The sequence below is a fragment of the Camelina sativa genome, chromosome 3 (assembly GCF_030686135.1).
Source record: "Camelina sativa cultivar CO46 ecotype springtype chromosome 3, ASM3068613v1".
In the NCBI taxonomy this organism is placed as follows: domain Eukaryota; kingdom Viridiplantae; phylum Streptophyta; class Magnoliopsida; order Brassicales; family Brassicaceae; genus Camelina; species Camelina sativa.
Window position 1 is genome coordinate 3,400,327 of NC_141882.1, and position 17,063 is coordinate 3,417,389.

Here is a 17,063-nt window from a genome sequence, read left to right on the forward strand (position 1 = left end):
TCTCCTTATTGGTTCACTTGGCAATGCAATTTTAACAAAAAAATATTTATATTAAAACACAAATTTAAAAACAATTAATTTTCACATTTAACTCACATAATATGAAACTGAAATCATATAAATTCTCCTTATAAATTATGCATTAACTTTATTTATCCACTAAGTTGTATTAATCAATTGTATTAAAGCAAAACAATAAATTAAAATTGTAACTCTCATTTTTCTTAATGTAATTTTTCATCATTTCTCTTCCTATAAATACTCATTTTCTTATTATATTAGTCTATCACTCTTTCATTCTCTCATCTTCTTCCACTACTCTCAAATCTCTTTTTTTTTTTGTTATTGTTGTTGTATGGGTTATAAAAGATCAAATCAAATATCATTGTAAAAGCTTAGTTTTAGAGTTTGTCTGATATGTATATCTTATATATATATTTAATCCTTTAAAAGGTTTATCTTCATTGTCTATTTTATATTAACATCTTAGAAGTCATTATTTTCATACTTTCTTACAATATTCACCACACAATAAGATCATGAAGTTGAAATGATCCATATCTAATTATCTATTATGTCTCTGGTTATCTCACATATTCATATATCATTTTTAATAATTTATAAAGATCAATATAATATTTAAAGATCAATATAACTATCCATTTATAAAGTCTAAAGTCTATCAACTCTATTTATAAAGACTATTTTGTTTTGTGATCCAATTGATAAATCTGCAAAGATCAATATAATATATATATATTTTTTTTAATGATTTGAGGTTTTTGAAAACAAAAAGAACAGAATTAAACAATTGGTTTTTGTGTGTTTAATCAAAATAAAAAATGATCAAAAAAAGAAATCATATTCAACTGGAACTGAAATATAAAAATAAATTCTCTAAAGATGAAACCATTAGTATGAAATCTAGCACTATAAATTAAATTGATGAGTGAAAAACAAAAAACCAAAAAAAATATAAGTTATCCTTGGGGTTTTAAAAATTATTGAGATTGAAGTTCATATAATTTTATAAGAAAACTAATTTAGTTTGTCACTTCAAAAGTAATATTTTTTATTTTAAAATATTACGTGTAAGTGTTGAGTTTATATCAACAAATAACCAAATCATGTGAATTTTGAATTCCATTTAACTCAAATGTAACTCATATCCAATAACTCCTATCAGCATGTTTTATGAGAAATTACACAGACCTGTGGATAGTAATGCAAACCCTCATGACCTTTTTCATCTTTTCGTCATCAAGTCTCAGCATGTGGGAAAATTTTGCACCATAATCCAAAGTTTTATCCGAGGGGATGGAATCACCATTCTTGTACATCCTGCAATGATTGAGTGGAAAGGTACACTATAAATTTAGAAGCCAAAAGAAACCTGAAAAAAAAATAACAAAAAAAATTTCTCCACTAATCTCTGATAAAGATATGCAGCTACAACAGGAACACGGGTAATCAGGTTGAAGCATTCGAGGCCAAAAATAAAGACGCTTTGGAGGCCTAAAATGGAGACGCTTTAGAGGCCTAAGATGGAAACACTTTGGAGGCCAAATATGGAGATGCTTTTGGAGGTGAAAAATGGAGACGCTTTGGAGGCCAAAAATGGAGACGCTTTGGAGACTAGTAAAATGGAGACGCTTTGGAGGCCAAAAATAGAGATGCTTTGGAGACCAAAAATAGAGACGCTTTGTAGGCTAGTAAAATGGAGACGCTTTAGAGGCCTAAAATGGAGACGCTTTGGAGGCCTAAAATGAGACGCTTTGGAGGCCAAAAATGGAGACGCTTTTGGAGGTGAAAAATGGAGACGGTTTGGAGGCCAAAAATGGATACGTTTTTGGAGGCCAAAAATGGAGACATCTTTGGAGGCAAAAAATGGAGACGCTTTGGAGGCCAAAAATGGAAACGCTTTGGAGGCCTAAAATGGAGACGCTTTGGAGGCCAAAAATGGAGACACTTTTGGAGGCGAAAAATTGAAACACTTTGGAGGCCAAAAATGGAGACGCTTTGGAGGCTAGTAAAATGGAGACGCTTTGGAGGCCAAAAATGGAGACATCTTTGGAGGCCAGAAATGGAGCGTTTTAGAGGCCAAAAATGGAGAAGCTTTGGAGGCCAAAAATAGAGACGCTTTGGAGGCTAGTAAAATGGAGACACTTAGGAGGCCAAAAATGGAGACGCTTTGGAGGCCAAAAATGGAGACACTTTGGAGGCCAAAAATAGAGACGCTTTGGAGGCTAGTAAAATGGAGACGCTTTGGAGGCTAGTAAAATGGAGACGCTTTGGAGGCCAAAAATGGAGACGCTTTGGAGACCAAAAATGGAGACGTTTTGGAGGCCAAAAATGGAGACGCTTTGGAGGGCAAAAATGGAGACGCTTTGGAGGGCAAAAATGGAGACGATTTGGAAGACAAAAATAGAGACGCTTTGGAGACCAAAAATGGAGACGGTTTGGAGGCCAGTAAAATGGAGACGCTTTGGAGGCAAAAAATGGAGACATCTTTGGAGGCAAAAAATGGAGACGCTTTGGAAACCAAAAATGGAGACGCTTTGGAGGCCTAAAATGGAGACGCTTTGGAGGCCAAAATGGAGATGCTTTGGAGGCCAAAAATGGAGATTTTTGGCCTCCAAAGCGTTTCCATTTTTGGCCTCCAAAGCGTCTCTATTTTTGGCTTCCAAAGCGTCTCCATTTTTGGCTTCTAAAGCGTCTCTATTTTTGGCCTCCAAAGCGTTTTCCATTTTTTGCGTCCAAAAGTCTTCATTTTTGGCCTCCAAAACGTATCTATGTTTTGCCTCCAAAGCGTATCTACATTTGTCACTACATTCACTATTTTTATTTTTTAATCACATTCCATTATGTTAATTCTGTTTTTTAAGGAGCAAAGAGAAGATTAAAACCGAGTAAAAATGCGTCATGATATGAACCAACGAAAGTAATTAATGGAGATAAACTTCAATTGATGACGAAAATCATGGCAAGAAAAGCAAAAAGAAGCTATGATTGAAGAAGCATATGCGATTGTATAGTGTGAAATGAGTTTTATTTTGTCAATATTATGCACTATATGGGATTGCGACACTAACACACATATCACTAAACTATACATTCTGGTGAGTGTATGAAATTAGCCATGATTATTGATTAGGTTTTGATTCAATGACTTCAACAAAACATATTGGGCCTACAAAATGTTTGGGCTTGGAAGTCCAATTCGTTTAGAAGATACTTGGTAAGATAATGTGGGAAAGAGAAGTAGGACATAAGATTCTGTGTTATATATAGTATATGATAGAAAGGCCCAAAAGATAATTTTGTCAATGGTCTCCGCCGGTTCGAAAGACCGATCACTTGAAGAAATACAAGCATTGGTCAACAACTCTGTGCAATAATTAAATATTTTACTGGTGTGAGTTTGAATGCGTAATGGAAACAGAGTGGGATCGTAAAACTAAAAACCCAAAAGTAGTCGTTATATTGAGAAAGTTGTCTCATATGGTGGGCTCTGAATTTGTACAATACATATTAATAAGCATCTCTCTCTCTCTCCACCATAAAATCAAATCTAGCTAATCTTAACGACCAAAAACGAGAGAGAGATATACGAAAAAAAAAAAATGGTGAACCATGAGAAGAAGATGCCCCCAAAACGCATCATACTAATGCGCCACGGTGAGTCCGCAGGCAACATCGACGCAGGTGCATACGCGACCACACCAGATCACAAGATCCCTCTGACGGAAGAAGGACGAGCGCAGGCACGTGAGGCCGGTAAGAGAATGAGAGCACTCATATCAACTCAAAGCGGTGGAGCGTGCGGAGAGAATTGGCGCGTGTATTTCTACGTGTCGCCTTACGAGAGAACCAGGACGACTTTGAGGGAAGTAGGGAAAGGGTTCTCGAAGAAGCGCGTGATAGGAGTGAGGGAAGAGTGCAGGATCAGAGAACAAGACTTTGGGAATTTTCAAGTTGAAGAGAGGATGAGAGTTGTCAAGGAGACTAGGGAACGTTTCGGTAGATTTTTCTATCGTTTCCCCGAAGGTGAATCTGCCGCCGACGTCTACGATCGTGTTTCTAGTAAGTTTTTTTTTTTTTAATTATTTATCATAGTGGATTACTTGAATATAAATTGTATATATTTTTGACAATTATTATATATCTAGAAAAGGAGACTATTATTAGGACTTTTGACATGTGCAAAGAAGACGTAGTTTGTTTGGTTATCGATTTTGTTGACATTTTAGGGGAACGTCTTCGTGTATCTTACGTATACGTTACTAATTCAAGAGAAGAAACTACAAAACATTTAGGTGCGACTGGCGAAAGTTGTAACTGTAGATTAAATTGTGTATAAAATTAAATTAGTTTGTAGATTTTCAACTAGGCTGTTTGTTTTAAAATTACCGTGGTATAAGAATTCAAGTATTGTAATTGATGCTATAATCTCAATGTTTTTCATCACCTCCTTACGAATTAAGGTTTTCTGGAGTCGATGTGGAGGGACGTGGACATGAACAGGCATCAGGTGGATCCATCAAGTGAACTAAACCTAGTGATAGTGTCCCACGGACTGACCTCTCGGGTGTTTCTAACGAAATGGTTCAAGTGGACGGTGGAAGAGTTCGAGCGGTTGAACAACTTTGGGAACTGCGAGTTTCGAGTGATGGAGTTAGGAGCGAGCGGAGAGTACACTTTCGGGATACACCACACCGAAGAAGAGATGTTGGGTTGGGGGATGTCCAAAGAAATGATTGATGATCAGATGGATCGTGTTGATGGTTGTCGCGTAACATCGAACGATTCTTGTTCATTACATCTCCATGAATATTTTGATTTGTTAGATGTCACCGATGATGAAGAAGAATGATGAATATATATCTATACTATATACAAAATTGTTCTTATCATGCATGAAATGAAATATTTATCCAATTTGTTTGTTGGTTTGGTATCGTGTTGGTTCAAAATCGAATTGGAATTCACATTTGGATTCCTCCAGTTTATTACGGTTTACGTATTAGTAAATAATGCAAATAAGAAGAAACAACAAAAGGGCGTTTGGTCTAGTGGTATGATTCTCGCTTAGGGTGCGAGAGGTCCCGAGTTCAATTCTCGGAACGCCCCTTTTTATGGAACGAGAGTTGTTTTCAAAATTGACTAATTTTGTGAAATTCAGTGGGCAAATTGACTTATTTTTGTTCACACATGGAAGAAAAAAAAAGAAACTTTAATTGTTTTTTTTTTTTTTTTAAACATGAAACAATCAGATCTCAGCGAAACTCGAATCAGATGCTAAAAAAATCCAATCTTTTGATTACAAAAGCTTCGTAGTGGCGTCTTGTTTGATTGATCATAATAAGTTGAATGGCATGGAATTGATGATTCCTTCTTCTTCCACCATTGGAAACTCTGCTCTGTGTTTAACCCTAATCTCCATTCTCATCTTCTTCTTATTCTTCCTCACTACACCCACCATTCCCACTTTCCCGGATCATCATCCTCATCTTCGTTCTCTTCTCGACGATTCCACTACTACGAACAGTAGTAGCTCAATCGTTGTTAACCCAGATTCATCTTGTTACTCCTCGAGATCTCACGATAATGGCGGCGGAGGAGTTATCAACTACTTCTCCCTCCATTACTGCATCTTCGACCAAAACCTATTCTTCACGATCCCAATCTTGTCTCTTCTTATTCTTCTACAGTTCTACATACTCATCAAAACCGCTCAGACTCACTTCTCCACCGTCACTACTAAGCTCGCCGATCGCCTCAATCTCTCTCCCAGTATGGCCGCTGTGACTCTCTTAGCTTTAGGTAACGGCGCACCTGACGTGTTTGCCTCTGTTGCTGCTCTGCGTGGTGGTCAGTATCGTACCGGGTTCGGAGCTATCTTATCTGCTGGGACTTTCGTCTCCGCCTTTGTGGTTGGGTTTGTTGCCATCTACGCGGCGCCGTTTCCTGTTGACGCTGCTTCTTTCGTTAGGGATGTGCTTTTTTACTTGATCGCTGCTTCCTTCTTGTTCTTTGTCTACTTGAGTGGCGAGATATTTGTGTGGCAGGCTATAGGCTTCGTTGGGTTTTACGTTTTCTTCGTTGGTTTTGTCTTCTGGATGGATTTTGGTACCAATCTTGATAAAGGGAGAAGTATCAGTGAGGAAGAGAAGGATCTGTTGAGAGTTAATGATTGTGAGATTGCTTCAGGTCCTTTTGAGAGTTATAAAGCAGAGAAAGAACATCTTTTTTCAGGAATTTTTCGTCTTTATGGAACGGTAATATAATGTTATCTTCACTCACCTCTTTGATCATAATGCTGGGATTTTATGGTAGCATCATCTTCAGCCACCAATTGTGAACTCTGTTACTGCTTAGTTTAGATTATGTGTATAATAAAGGTTTTGATTTGCTTAAGAAGTTTACTGTCTTCCTGTTTTCTTGTAAGGTTATGATAAGTCTTTGTGTTAGTGTAGTGACTGAGCATTGCTTAGGCTGGTTCAACCGGATTGTAGCTGTGTTGATAGATCAGAAACAATAGTCAGATCGGTTAGCTTGAGAACTAACATGTTTAGAAAGAAGTTAGGCAAAATGAGTTTGAGGTATTCTGGATTTTCATAGGAGTATAGGATTGAGAACTGGTCAAGAGTCGTTAATCAAGTCTCTCTATGATGTGTATTCCTTTGGTGAATTCTACCTACGGGTTTGGATCCTATCAGGTTACTGTAATTTACTTTTTTTTTTTTCTGTCAGACTGCATATCCATAAGTTTGAGCGATATTAAACTTAATGTTAAGACCGGGTTGCCTGATATTGCTTTTGCTGCTGTGATTTCAGATCTCAAGGATGTGGGAAACTCCTGTCTCAGTTCTTTTGAGCCTTACCATCCCAAAGCCTTCTCCTTCTGAATGGTCTAGGTTTTATCGTTCTGCCAACATTGTTTTCTGCCCTCTTGCCCTTTTATACTCTTGCAACTCATTTGTGCCACTAAACCACCCAATTTCGTTCCTCTTTCCAAACACCCATCTCCCGCTTTGGCTTGTTGTCCTCTTGATGACGTCTTCCCTAGCGTTCCTTCACTTCACAGTTGAAAAACAACCACCAAAAACCGAGCAACTGCTGGTTATCGTTGTAGCTTTCATAATGAGTGTTTTTTGGATATCAACAATTGCTGGTGAGCTTCTTAACTGCTTGGCTGCACTTGGAACCCTCCTTAAATTGCCTCCGGCACTCCTCGGCCTAACTGTTCTTGCTTGGGGAAACTCGGTAGGTGACCTTGTTGCTGATGTGGCAGTTGCAAAGGCGGGTAGACCAGCAATGGCTATGGCTGGTTGCTTTGCTGGTCCAATGTTTAACATGCTTGTTGGACTTGGATCGGCCTTGGTGATGCAAACAGCTAATGTGTATCCAAATGCTTACGAACTTGGATTCCATGTAGGTATTGTGATCGCTTTCGTATTCTTGTTGCTTAGTTTGATGGGATCTCTGCTGGTTATAACCTGGTCTAGATTCCGAGTTCCGAGATTCTGGGGGATCTGTCTTGTTGGACTGTATGTTGTTTTCACGTTCGTTAGTTTAATCATCGCCAGCTTCTCAACATGATCACATGCTGCATAAAGTCTGCGGAGTGAACAATCTTGGGTCAACGAGAGTTTCAGACTTCCAGTGTTGAGGAATATTTGTTAGTTGGCAAAATTTTGAGTTGAGCCAATATGGGTCACCGGTAATCTCCGAATCTCACAACACTTGCGAGGCAGATGGGGAGAGTTTGATAGATAAGATAGGTGATGGTAAAATACATGTGAAGAGCAAAGGATATGCAGATCTTTTTGGGAGGAGATTTTGGAATTCCCCATATCAGGTTTCTGTTGATTGTAGTGGTCTTGTTTCCTTGGGTCTAGTATATGTATGTATAAACCACACATTTGTAATTCTTTTGATATTAATGAGAAATAAAACCTTCTAGGGGGTTTCTCACCTTTCAAAAATGTAGTATTGGAGCAGAACAATTCGTTGATTCTGATTCGTTTCTATGTGATTGTATTCTTAGTAATAATAGTCACAAGTCACTTTATTTGCATATGATATGTTGTTTATCACTTCAAATCATAAATCAGCAAGTAGTTCAAGGGGGCTGCCAATTAAATCACAAGAAAATAAATAAATAATGATATATTAAGATAAAACAAATCATCATCTGACAAGAGCAGAAGAATCTTGACATAAGCCCAATGCTTGACACGACAGCAGCTTTTATAAGCTTCCACTTACTTCCCTCTAGTCTTCTCTAATTCCTCCTCATTGTTAAAGTCGAAAACAAAGGGGAAAGCAGCAAAAACCCTAAACAGATCTTAAAACTCTCAAGAGGATCAACCTGTCTCTTCCCCCTTCAGATTCTTCTCTTTCGGCATCAATCAACTTCAGATTCTCCCTTCCACAGGTCACTCTCGTTTTTTTTTTTGTTTTTTAATAACATTTGACCTGTTCTTACTTATATATTGGGAATTCACTTGACAAAATAATAGGCTTCGTGTTGTAAGAACAATTCTATTTGTTTCTGGGTTAGCAGATTCTTTGTTCCGTCTATTTTGAAAGTGATTAAAGACAATCCCTTTCTGATAATTTTCCTGTTTAGATGTTCTGGGCTAATCTAGAAATACTGATTAAACCATATCTAAGTAGGTTCTTGTTTTTGCTTAGGGAAACCTCATCTCCTTCATATATATAATAAATCTTTTAAATTCTGTGGTCAGATGATTCTTCTTAGGAGCTTAGAATTGATACCACGTTTTGTCTTTTTAATCTGGTAGAGAATGGATCAACAAGAGCATGGTCAGTCAGGAGCTATGAACTACGGAACAAACCCATACCAATCCAATCCCATGACTACCACTGCTGCTACTGTATCCGGGGGTGCGACACAACCAGGCCAGCTGGCGTTCCACCAGATCCATCAGCAGCAACAACAGCAACAGCTGGCACAGCAGCTTCAAGCCTTCTGGGAGAATCAGTTCAAGGATATTGAGAAGACCACCGATTTCAAGAACCACAGCCTTCCTCTCGCCAGAATCAAGAAAATCATGAAAGCCGACGAGGATGTCCGTATGATCTCTGCTGAAGCCCCTGTCGTCTTTGCAAGGGCCTGTGAGATGTTCATCTTGGAGCTGACACTCAGGTCGTGGAACCACACGGAGGAGAATAAGAGGCGGACGCTGCAGAAGAATGATATCGCCGCTGCTGTGACCAGAACCGATATTTTTGACTTTCTTGTGGATATTGTTCCCCGTGAGGATCTCCGTGATGAGGTTTTGGGAAGTATTCCGAGGGGAACTGTCCCTGAGGCCGCTGCTGCTGGTTACCCTTATGGATACTTGCCTCCAGGAACAGCTCCAATAGGGAACCCGGGAATGGTTATGGGTAACCCCGGTGCTGCATACCCACCTAATCCGTATATGGGTCAACCGATGTGGCAACAACAGGCACCTGACCAACCTGACTCGGAAAATTAGCAAGAAACTGTGAGTTTTCCAGCTTCTTTTTAGGCCTACCTTGTAATTGAACTAAAATGTGATGTTATAGTCTATGCGTTTCTTTCCTGCAGAGTTCTAGTCTCGTCCAGGGTGGAACTAAGAAAGGAGGAGACTTTAGACAAGAAAATGAAAAGAACATATCAGAATTTTCAAATTGGTGTTATAGAAGAAATCTAAGTGTTTATGTCTATCGATCCTTTTTGGAGGAGAGATTTTAGGGATGAACCAAAAAGAGTGTAAAATTTGTAAAACCAAGGGTGCTTGACAAGGGTTGTTTTATTTGAATGTTAATTTGTCTATCTTTATGACATTTTTATAATATCAATAGAGTATATTTGATTGAAGCCGTTGGATATATAAAACGAAAGGACAATAAACTTGAGGGAAAAAGACAGAATAGAAAATGACCTGGCCACTCTATCCTTGTTGATAATTGTGATATATATAGCCTTTATCTACAACAAGTTTTACTTGGTTATCATCTACCCTTGTCAGAACCTGGAACTGCAGCATCAATGGCGACTGATGATGATTACGGAGCTTTCATTGAGAAATTAACAATTTCTCCAACTCCTCCTTCCTCGTTTCCTCCTTCTTTACAGGGTCTTACCTTTGCCATTAAAGATATGTAAGATATCCATCTATTTTGAGTGTTTCCTCTGTCCACCATATTACTTTCTTGTCAATTCATTTTTGAGATTCTTGTTTGGTTGAATCAGTTTTGATGTGGAAGGACGCGTAACGGGTTTTGGTAACCCGGATTGGTTAAGGACACATACGGCAGCTACTTCCACGGCTCTTGTAGTTTCATCTCTCTTAGAAGCTGGTGCCACCGCTTTGGGTATTACCATCATGGATGAAATGGCTTACAGGTTCAATTCCAAGTCTTTTCTGGTTTCTAGAGACTTTGAGAATCTCTAAGTATTAGACTAGGTTTTGTTACGCTTTTTGTCCATCATGTTACTTAATTTGCAGTATAAACGGAGAAAATGCGCATTATGGGACTCCGAGAAACCCGATTGCTTTTGACAGAGTGCCTGGCGGATCATCGAGTGGCTCAGCCGTAGCTGCAGCTGCTCGTCTTGTGGATTTTTCTATTGGTGAGTTTAACTAAAAAAAAAAACTAAATAAGTTAAAACATACTAATCAGAATTCATCAAAATGTAAATTTTGTTGTTGTTGTAATTTCTGTCTAATTTATTTCTAGATGTTCTGTTTTTGATCAAGCAGGAACTGATACCGGAGGTAGTGTACGAGTTCCAGCATCTTACTGTGGCATTTTTGGTTTCAGGCCATCACATAATGCTGTTTCAACTGCAGGAGTTACTCCAATGGCTCAGAGCTTCGACACAGTTGGTAACGACAACTAAAACCCGTGATGTTAATGGTTAAAAACCGAGTCTTAATATTGATGGTTTGTTTCAACATTGTATGTAGGATGGTTTGCTCGGGACACAACCACTTTGAAACGTGTAGGTAGTGTTCTTTTGGAGCAGCCTCAGTTGAACTGCATCAAACCAGATCAACTGATCATCGCGGATGACTGCTTCAAGCTGTGTAGTGTACCACGTGATTTGTTGGTGCAGCCTCTGGTTGGATCCGTGGAAAAGTTGTTTAGAGGTAACCATCAGAACAACTTGTTAGCTTTTTGTTGAAAGAGAAGTCAGAGTTTATTCCTTGATGATCTTGTTTTGTATCAAGGCAACACTGTAGTAAAGAAGGTGAATCTTGGAGAATACATTGAAGAGAATGTTCCTAGCCTTAAACATTTTATGACAAGTCATGATGACACGACACAACAAGAGTTCAGCATTCCGTCTCTCATGGCTCTAACGGGTTCAATGAGATTGTTACAGAGGTACGAACATCTTTCTCATTTACTCTCTATCGATTTCTATCCGTACATAGGCATAACCATAAGTTTAGGTATGAGTTTAAGATAAACCATGGTGAATGGGTCTCGTCGGTGAAGCCAGAGTTTGGTCCTGGAATATCAGCACGGATTGAGGAAGCTATCAACACGTCCGACGAGAAGATCGACCTTTGCCGGTCTGTAAAATCCGAACTTAAAACGGCTCTATCAACTTTGCTTGGGGTACAAACTTGTTCCTATTTCTCTCAGACTTAAAAACTTTTAACAAATTTAGGTATGTCAATCATTGAAATAAGGAAAGTGTCCAATCCAGTTTTCGCTTTTTGTAGGAGAAAGGTGTGTTGGTGATTCCAACGGTACCAGGTCCTCCACCGCATCTGAAAGCTGATGTGGCTGCACTTGAATCTTTCCGCAGCAGAGCCTTCAGCTTGTTGTCCATCGCCGGCGTTTCTGGATTCTGTCAGGTAATATAACAAGATCCAATATATGCCTTCTTATGGAATCGGTTATTAAAAACTGGTCTGATGTTTTTAATTTCCATATCTTGATAGGTGAGTATACCATTAGGACTACACGAAAATCTTCCGGTATCGGTATCCTTGGTAGCTACGTATGGCTCAGACGGTTTTCTTCTCAGTCTTGTGGATTCCCTTGCGGAACTTATATATGATTGACATGTTTGAACGTATTTAATTTGCTTTCTGTTTTTTTTTTTTTTTTTAATGTCATAGTATCATTGGTTGATATATATAGATGGTTTCTTGTTGTTATTTAATAGTGATTTCGAAATTGAAAAATATTAATGTCAAAAATAATAGTAGAAGTTATTGTAAAAAAACTAGAGAAATATTAGATGTCAAAGATATAATGCACACTTTTTAGAGGGCTTGGAAAAGAGGGTTTTCTAATATTGATGGAGTTTATGTTCCTTTGATATTATTAAGCTTGAGAAGAATTTTTTAAGAAAAAAGAACTAAAACTAAGGTTATTGTAAATTCAATTTTAGCATAATAAGAAATATATGATTAATGTCAAAAATAATAGTAGAAGATATTGTAAAAAAACAAGAGAATATATTAGATGTCAAAGATATGATGCACACTTTTTAGAGGGCTTGGAAAAATATTAAGCTTAAGATTTTTTTTTTTTAAACTATAAATAAGGTTATTGTAAATACAATTTTAGCATAATAAGAAATATATGATTAATGTCAAAAATAATAGTAGAAGATATTGTAAAAAACTAGAGAAATATTAGATGTCAAGGATATAATGCACACTTTTTAGAGGGCTTGGAAAAGAGGGTTTTCTAATATTAATGGAGTTTATGTTTCTTTGATATTATTAAGCTTGAGAAGATTCTTTTTTTAAATAACTAAAGATAATGTTATTGTAAATACAATTTTAGCATAATAAGAAATATATGATTAATTTAACCTATAAAGTTGTAAATTTAGAAAATTAATAATATGCGAATTTAGAATCCATGAAATTTACTAAATTTAGAGGTTTTTTTTTTTGATAAAATTAATATTGTTCAAATAAACATTTAAAAAGCCAATGAACTTTATTTTGGCTGAGAACTATATATATAGATATGATAATGGGTTGAACTCTTCAAACTCCTCAATATTTCATTTTTCAAAAACATTCTTAGTTATATTTCTAAGACACTTCAAAATTAAGTAAAATGATAATGATAGAAAAACATTAACAGAAACCGATACTTGTAAAAATGGTCGTTTGCGTTTGCCAAAACAAAAAGTTAACAACATAATAAATAACACTTGAATTCAAATACCTCAAAATGGTGGTGTTCAAGTTGAAATTGTGGACAATAACAATACATATTTGGTAAATTTGGGAGAAGACAAAACAGGTTATTTTATCGGAAGTGGGTGGAACCTTCTCAGAAATGCAAGACAGCTCAAAAGTGGTGATGTCATCAAATTATACTGGGAGGATAACAAATTTATTTTTAATATGTGAAAATATTTATTTTCTTTTATTATTAATTATACTTTGTTTTATTAATTTATATATTCTTAATATATCTATTTAATTAATGTATTTGTTGAAGAATGAGTTTATTATTATATGCAATATCTATTTAATTAAATAAAAACATTAATCTTCGAATGTTGAGTGATTGAGTTAGTTAGTTATGTATATACTAGTAGTACCGGACTACATGTATACGGTAATACCCAACCCATACCTAATAATCAGCTTATTTGAACATTAGATTAATCACAACCGATTAACAATATAAATCATTGAAATTGTGCGATTTGAGTGATTCTGTCCGCGTAACGACAAATTCACCTACCCAACAAAATATGTAACTAAAGCATAAAATACAATTGGCAATAAATAGTAAAAAAATCTTATGTGGCAAACTAAACTACACGAAGTACTGTTTTGTTTAATGTTTGATCGTAAGCGGGGTCACTAATTTGTGAGCCGAGAAAAAACAAAAACAAAGGGACAATAAGCATAAGAAAAAAAGAAAAAAAAATGACCTGGCCCCTGTATCCTTTAATCCTTGTTAATAATTGTTGTGAATTGTGATAGCAATTATTACAACAAGCTTTACTTTTATATTTTACCTTTTTTTATTAAAAGTAAAAAAACAAAACCAAAACCAAAAAAATGCTTTACTTGGTTATATAATCTATCTACCAAGTACTATACTACTATACCTCGTCAGAACGGGAACAACATCAATGGCGACTGATAATGATTTTGGAGCTTTCATTGAGAAATTAACAATTTCTCCAACTCCTTCTTCCTTGGTTCCTCCTTCTCTACAGGGTCTTACCTTTGCCATTAAAGATATGTAAGATGATACAATCAGTGTTTTCCTCTGTCCACCATTTTTTTTTTCTTTTTTTTTTGTCAATTCATTTTTTTGAGCTTCTTGTTTTTGGTTTAATCAGTTTCGATGTGGAAGGACGCGTAACCGGATTTGGTAACCCGGATTGGTTAAGGACGCACTCGGCAGCTACTTCCACGGCTCCTGCAGTTTCATCTCTCTTAGAAGCTGGTGCCACCGCTTTGGGATTTACCATTATGGATGAAATGGCTTGCAGGTTCAATTCCACTTTCTTCTCTGGTTTATAGAGACTTTGAAAATGCTCAAACCAGGACATCTTAACAAATAGTCCTCAAACAACGGCTAGAACTGTAATATTAGACTAGGCTTGTTACGTTTTTGGGCATGATATATATATGCTACTTAATTTGCAGTATAAATGGAGATAATGTGCATTATGGGACTCCCAGAAACCCGATTGCTTTCGATAGATTGCCTGGCGGATCTTCGAGTGGCTCAGCCGTAGCTGTAGCTGCTCGTCTTGTTGATTTTTCTATTGGTGAGCGGTTTAACAAAAATATCCATACGAGTTATGAGCATATACTAATCATAATTAATCAAAGAGTGAATTTTTGTTGTTGTTCTGTCTAATTTGTTTCTTGATGTTCTGTTTTTGAGCAAACAGGAACTGATACCGGAGGGAGTGTACGAGTTCCAGCATCTTACTGTGGCATTTTTGGTTTCCGGCCATCAAGCAATGCTGTTTCCACTGCCGGAGTTACTCCACTGGCACAGAGCTTGGATACAGTGGGTAAATACAACTAAAAACCGAGATCTTGTTTGCTTAAAAACCGAATCTTGATATTGATGGTTCCAACATTGTCTTTAGGATGGTTTGCTCGGGACACAGCCACTTTGAAACGTGTAGGCTGTGTTCTTCTGGAGCAGCCTCACCTGAAGTGCATCGAACCAGATCAACTGATTATCGCGGATGACTGCTTTAAGCTGTGTAGTATATCACGTGATTTGTTGGTGCAGCCTCTCGTTGGAGCCGTGGAAAAATCGTTTGGAGGTAATACTAATACCATCAAAATAACTTGTATTTTTTTTGTTGAAAGAGAAGTCAAAATGTTTTTGCTCTGTATCAAGGCAAGACTGTAGTAAAAAAGGTGAATCTTGGAGAATACATTGAAGAGAATGTTCCTAGCCTTAAACATTTCATGACAAGTGACGATGTCACGACACAACAAGAGTTCAGCATTCCGTCTCTCATGGCTCTATCGAGTTCAATGCTATTGTCAGTAATGTACGTAAGAACATCTATCTCATCTACGTTCTATAACGACTGATTCGATATCTAATAGTTACCTAGTCATAAACCAAACTTCAGGCATGAATTCAAGATAAACCACAGTGCATGGGTCTCGTCGGTGAAACCAGAGTTTGGTCCTGGAATATCAGCATTGATGGAGGTAGCTATCAGGACGTCCGATGAGAAGATAGACCATTGCCGATCCGTGAAATCCGAACTTAAAACGGCTCTTTCAACTTTGCTCGGGGTACAAACTTGTTCCTATTTCTTCCAGAGTTAGAAACTTATATAACAAGTTTAGGAAAGTGTCCAATCCGGTTTTCGGTTTGGTTTATGTACGGATTCTGTGGATTAGGTTTTAATCGGTTCGAATTCGGTTTTGTAGGAAATATTAGATGGATTTTTTTTGGTCTCTTTACTTATGGATTTGGTTTCGTTCGGTTATATGATTGAAAACACTTACCAGACTGGTAACCAGTCAAATATGAATCATACCAAGTTTTACTCATCTGAGTGCTTTTGTAGGAGAAAGGTGTGTTAGTAATTCCAACGGTACCAGGTCCTCCACCGCATCTGAAAGCTGATGTGGCTGCACTTGAATCTTTCAGCAGCAGAGCCTTCGGCTTGTTGTCGATCGCCGGCGTTTCTGGATTCTGTCAGGTAATATAACAACATCCAATATGCCTTATTGTGGAGTCGGTTAATAAGAACCGGTCTGATCTTCTGGTGTTTGGTTCACTTGATAGGTGAGTATACCATTAGGACTACACGAAAATCTTCCGGTATCGGTAGCCTTGGTAGCTAAGTCTGGCTCAGACGGTTTTCTTCTCAGTCTTGTGGATTCCCTTGCGGGATTTATGTGATTGACAATGAAAAGAAACGAAGAGTTCGCCCAATCATATATAGGCTATAGCTTTTTCTTTATGTGGGATCCGAAAGTGTGATGGTTGGGGGTACGACCAATCAGTTAACAGCCGACCGCTCTACCACTGAAGAACAAGGGGAGATTACATGTTTGAGTCTAATTTGCTTTCTGAGTTTCTGTTTAATAAACCTCAACAATGCATTAAATAAATTGTTGTCTGGACAATTGTATTTGTGTTTTAGAGAAAACATTAATGGCAATTATTTAAATTATTTTAAAATCGGTTGGGGTGTGATAAAAATAAGGGGTGATTAGGTGAGAATAACCAACCCATATTTGCTAAAAAAAATTTAAGAATGTACAACCAGAAAAATCAAAATTAAGAAAGTAACACTTGGTAAAAGGAAAAGTGCTTAAATAATGACCAACGATGGATAAAGAGAGATCCGAAGACGGAGATCAGAGGAGAACTCCGGTACAAGTTTGGTGATGTTTTAGGCTAGTTTCTTTTTATAGTTTTTATGTTTGGTTTTATTTGCAAATTTTCCTTTATATTATAATAATTGCAATTTTAAAATTCAAAAAATTTAGGATTGTAAACACTAGAGAAATCTTGCATTTATAAATAATAAATCTATTTAATTAATGTATTTGTTGAATAATATTTTG

General features: G+C 37.0%; 5 protein-coding genes and 1 non-coding gene across 7 annotated transcripts; all 6 read left to right on the forward strand.

The window, feature by feature from the left end:
* Positions 1-3,397: 3,397 nt before the first annotated feature.
* Positions 3,398-4,938, forward strand: LOC104767198 (phosphoglycerate mutase-like protein AT74H). The gene is made up of 2 exons (XM_010491247.3): positions 3,398-4,083; positions 4,485-4,938. The coding sequence occupies exons 1-2, from the start codon at positions 3,624-3,626 to the stop codon at positions 4,871-4,873; spliced, it is 849 nt and encodes a 282-aa protein (XP_010489549.1). The 5' UTR covers positions 3,398-3,623; the 3' UTR covers positions 4,874-4,938.
* A 120-nt stretch (positions 4,939-5,058) lies between these two features.
* On the forward strand, positions 5,059-5,130 carry TRNAP-AGG (transfer RNA proline (anticodon AGG)). Its single transcript has one exon. It is a non-coding gene; the product is annotated as a tRNA-Pro (tRNA).
* A 31-nt stretch (positions 5,131-5,161) lies between these two features.
* LOC104767209 (cation/calcium exchanger 5) lies at positions 5,162-7,988 on the forward strand. Its single transcript, XM_010491255.2, has 2 exons — positions 5,162-6,278; positions 6,838-7,988. The coding sequence occupies exons 1-2, from the start codon at positions 5,376-5,378 to the stop codon at positions 7,600-7,602; spliced, it is 1,668 nt and encodes a 555-aa protein (XP_010489557.2). The 5' UTR covers positions 5,162-5,375; the 3' UTR covers positions 7,603-7,988.
* An 825-nt stretch (positions 7,989-8,813) lies between these two features.
* LOC104767236 (nuclear transcription factor Y subunit C-9) lies at positions 8,814-9,874 on the forward strand. Its single transcript, XM_010491280.2, has 2 exons — positions 8,814-9,518; positions 9,602-9,874. The coding sequence occupies exon 1, from the start codon at positions 8,814-8,816 to the stop codon at positions 9,507-9,509; it is 696 nt and encodes a 231-aa protein (XP_010489582.1). The 3' UTR covers positions 9,510-9,518; positions 9,602-9,874.
* Positions 9,875-10,014: 140 nt separating this feature from the next.
* On the forward strand, positions 10,015-12,118 carry LOC104767220 (amidase 1). 2 transcript variants are annotated; one of them, XM_087508210.1, is made up of 10 exons: positions 10,015-10,158; positions 10,250-10,402; positions 10,506-10,630; positions 10,738-10,775; positions 10,851-10,886; positions 10,968-11,150; positions 11,232-11,388; positions 11,457-11,625; positions 11,733-11,867; positions 11,955-12,118. In XM_087508210.1, exons 5-10 carry the CDS (start codon positions 10,862-10,864, stop codon positions 12,075-12,077), a joined length of 792 nt encoding a protein of 263 aa, XP_087364336.1. In that variant the 5' UTR covers positions 10,015-10,158; positions 10,250-10,402; positions 10,506-10,630; positions 10,738-10,775; positions 10,851-10,861; the 3' UTR covers positions 12,078-12,118. The 2 variants fall into 2 exon arrangements, with proteins under 2 accessions (XP_087364336.1, XP_010489566.1); XM_010491264.3 differs by having other exon boundaries at positions 10,025-10,158; positions 10,761-10,886.
* Positions 12,119-14,061: 1,943 nt separating this feature from the next.
* LOC104767244 (amidase 1-like) lies at positions 14,062-16,674 on the forward strand. The gene is made up of 9 exons (XM_010491294.3): positions 14,062-14,241; positions 14,342-14,494; positions 14,652-14,776; positions 14,903-15,028; positions 15,107-15,289; positions 15,367-15,523; positions 15,608-15,776; positions 16,055-16,189; positions 16,276-16,674. The coding sequence occupies exons 1-9, from the start codon at positions 14,129-14,131 to the stop codon at positions 16,390-16,392; spliced, it is 1,278 nt and encodes a 425-aa protein (XP_010489596.1). The 5' UTR covers positions 14,062-14,128; the 3' UTR covers positions 16,393-16,674.
* Positions 16,675-17,063: the final 389 nt, after the last annotated feature.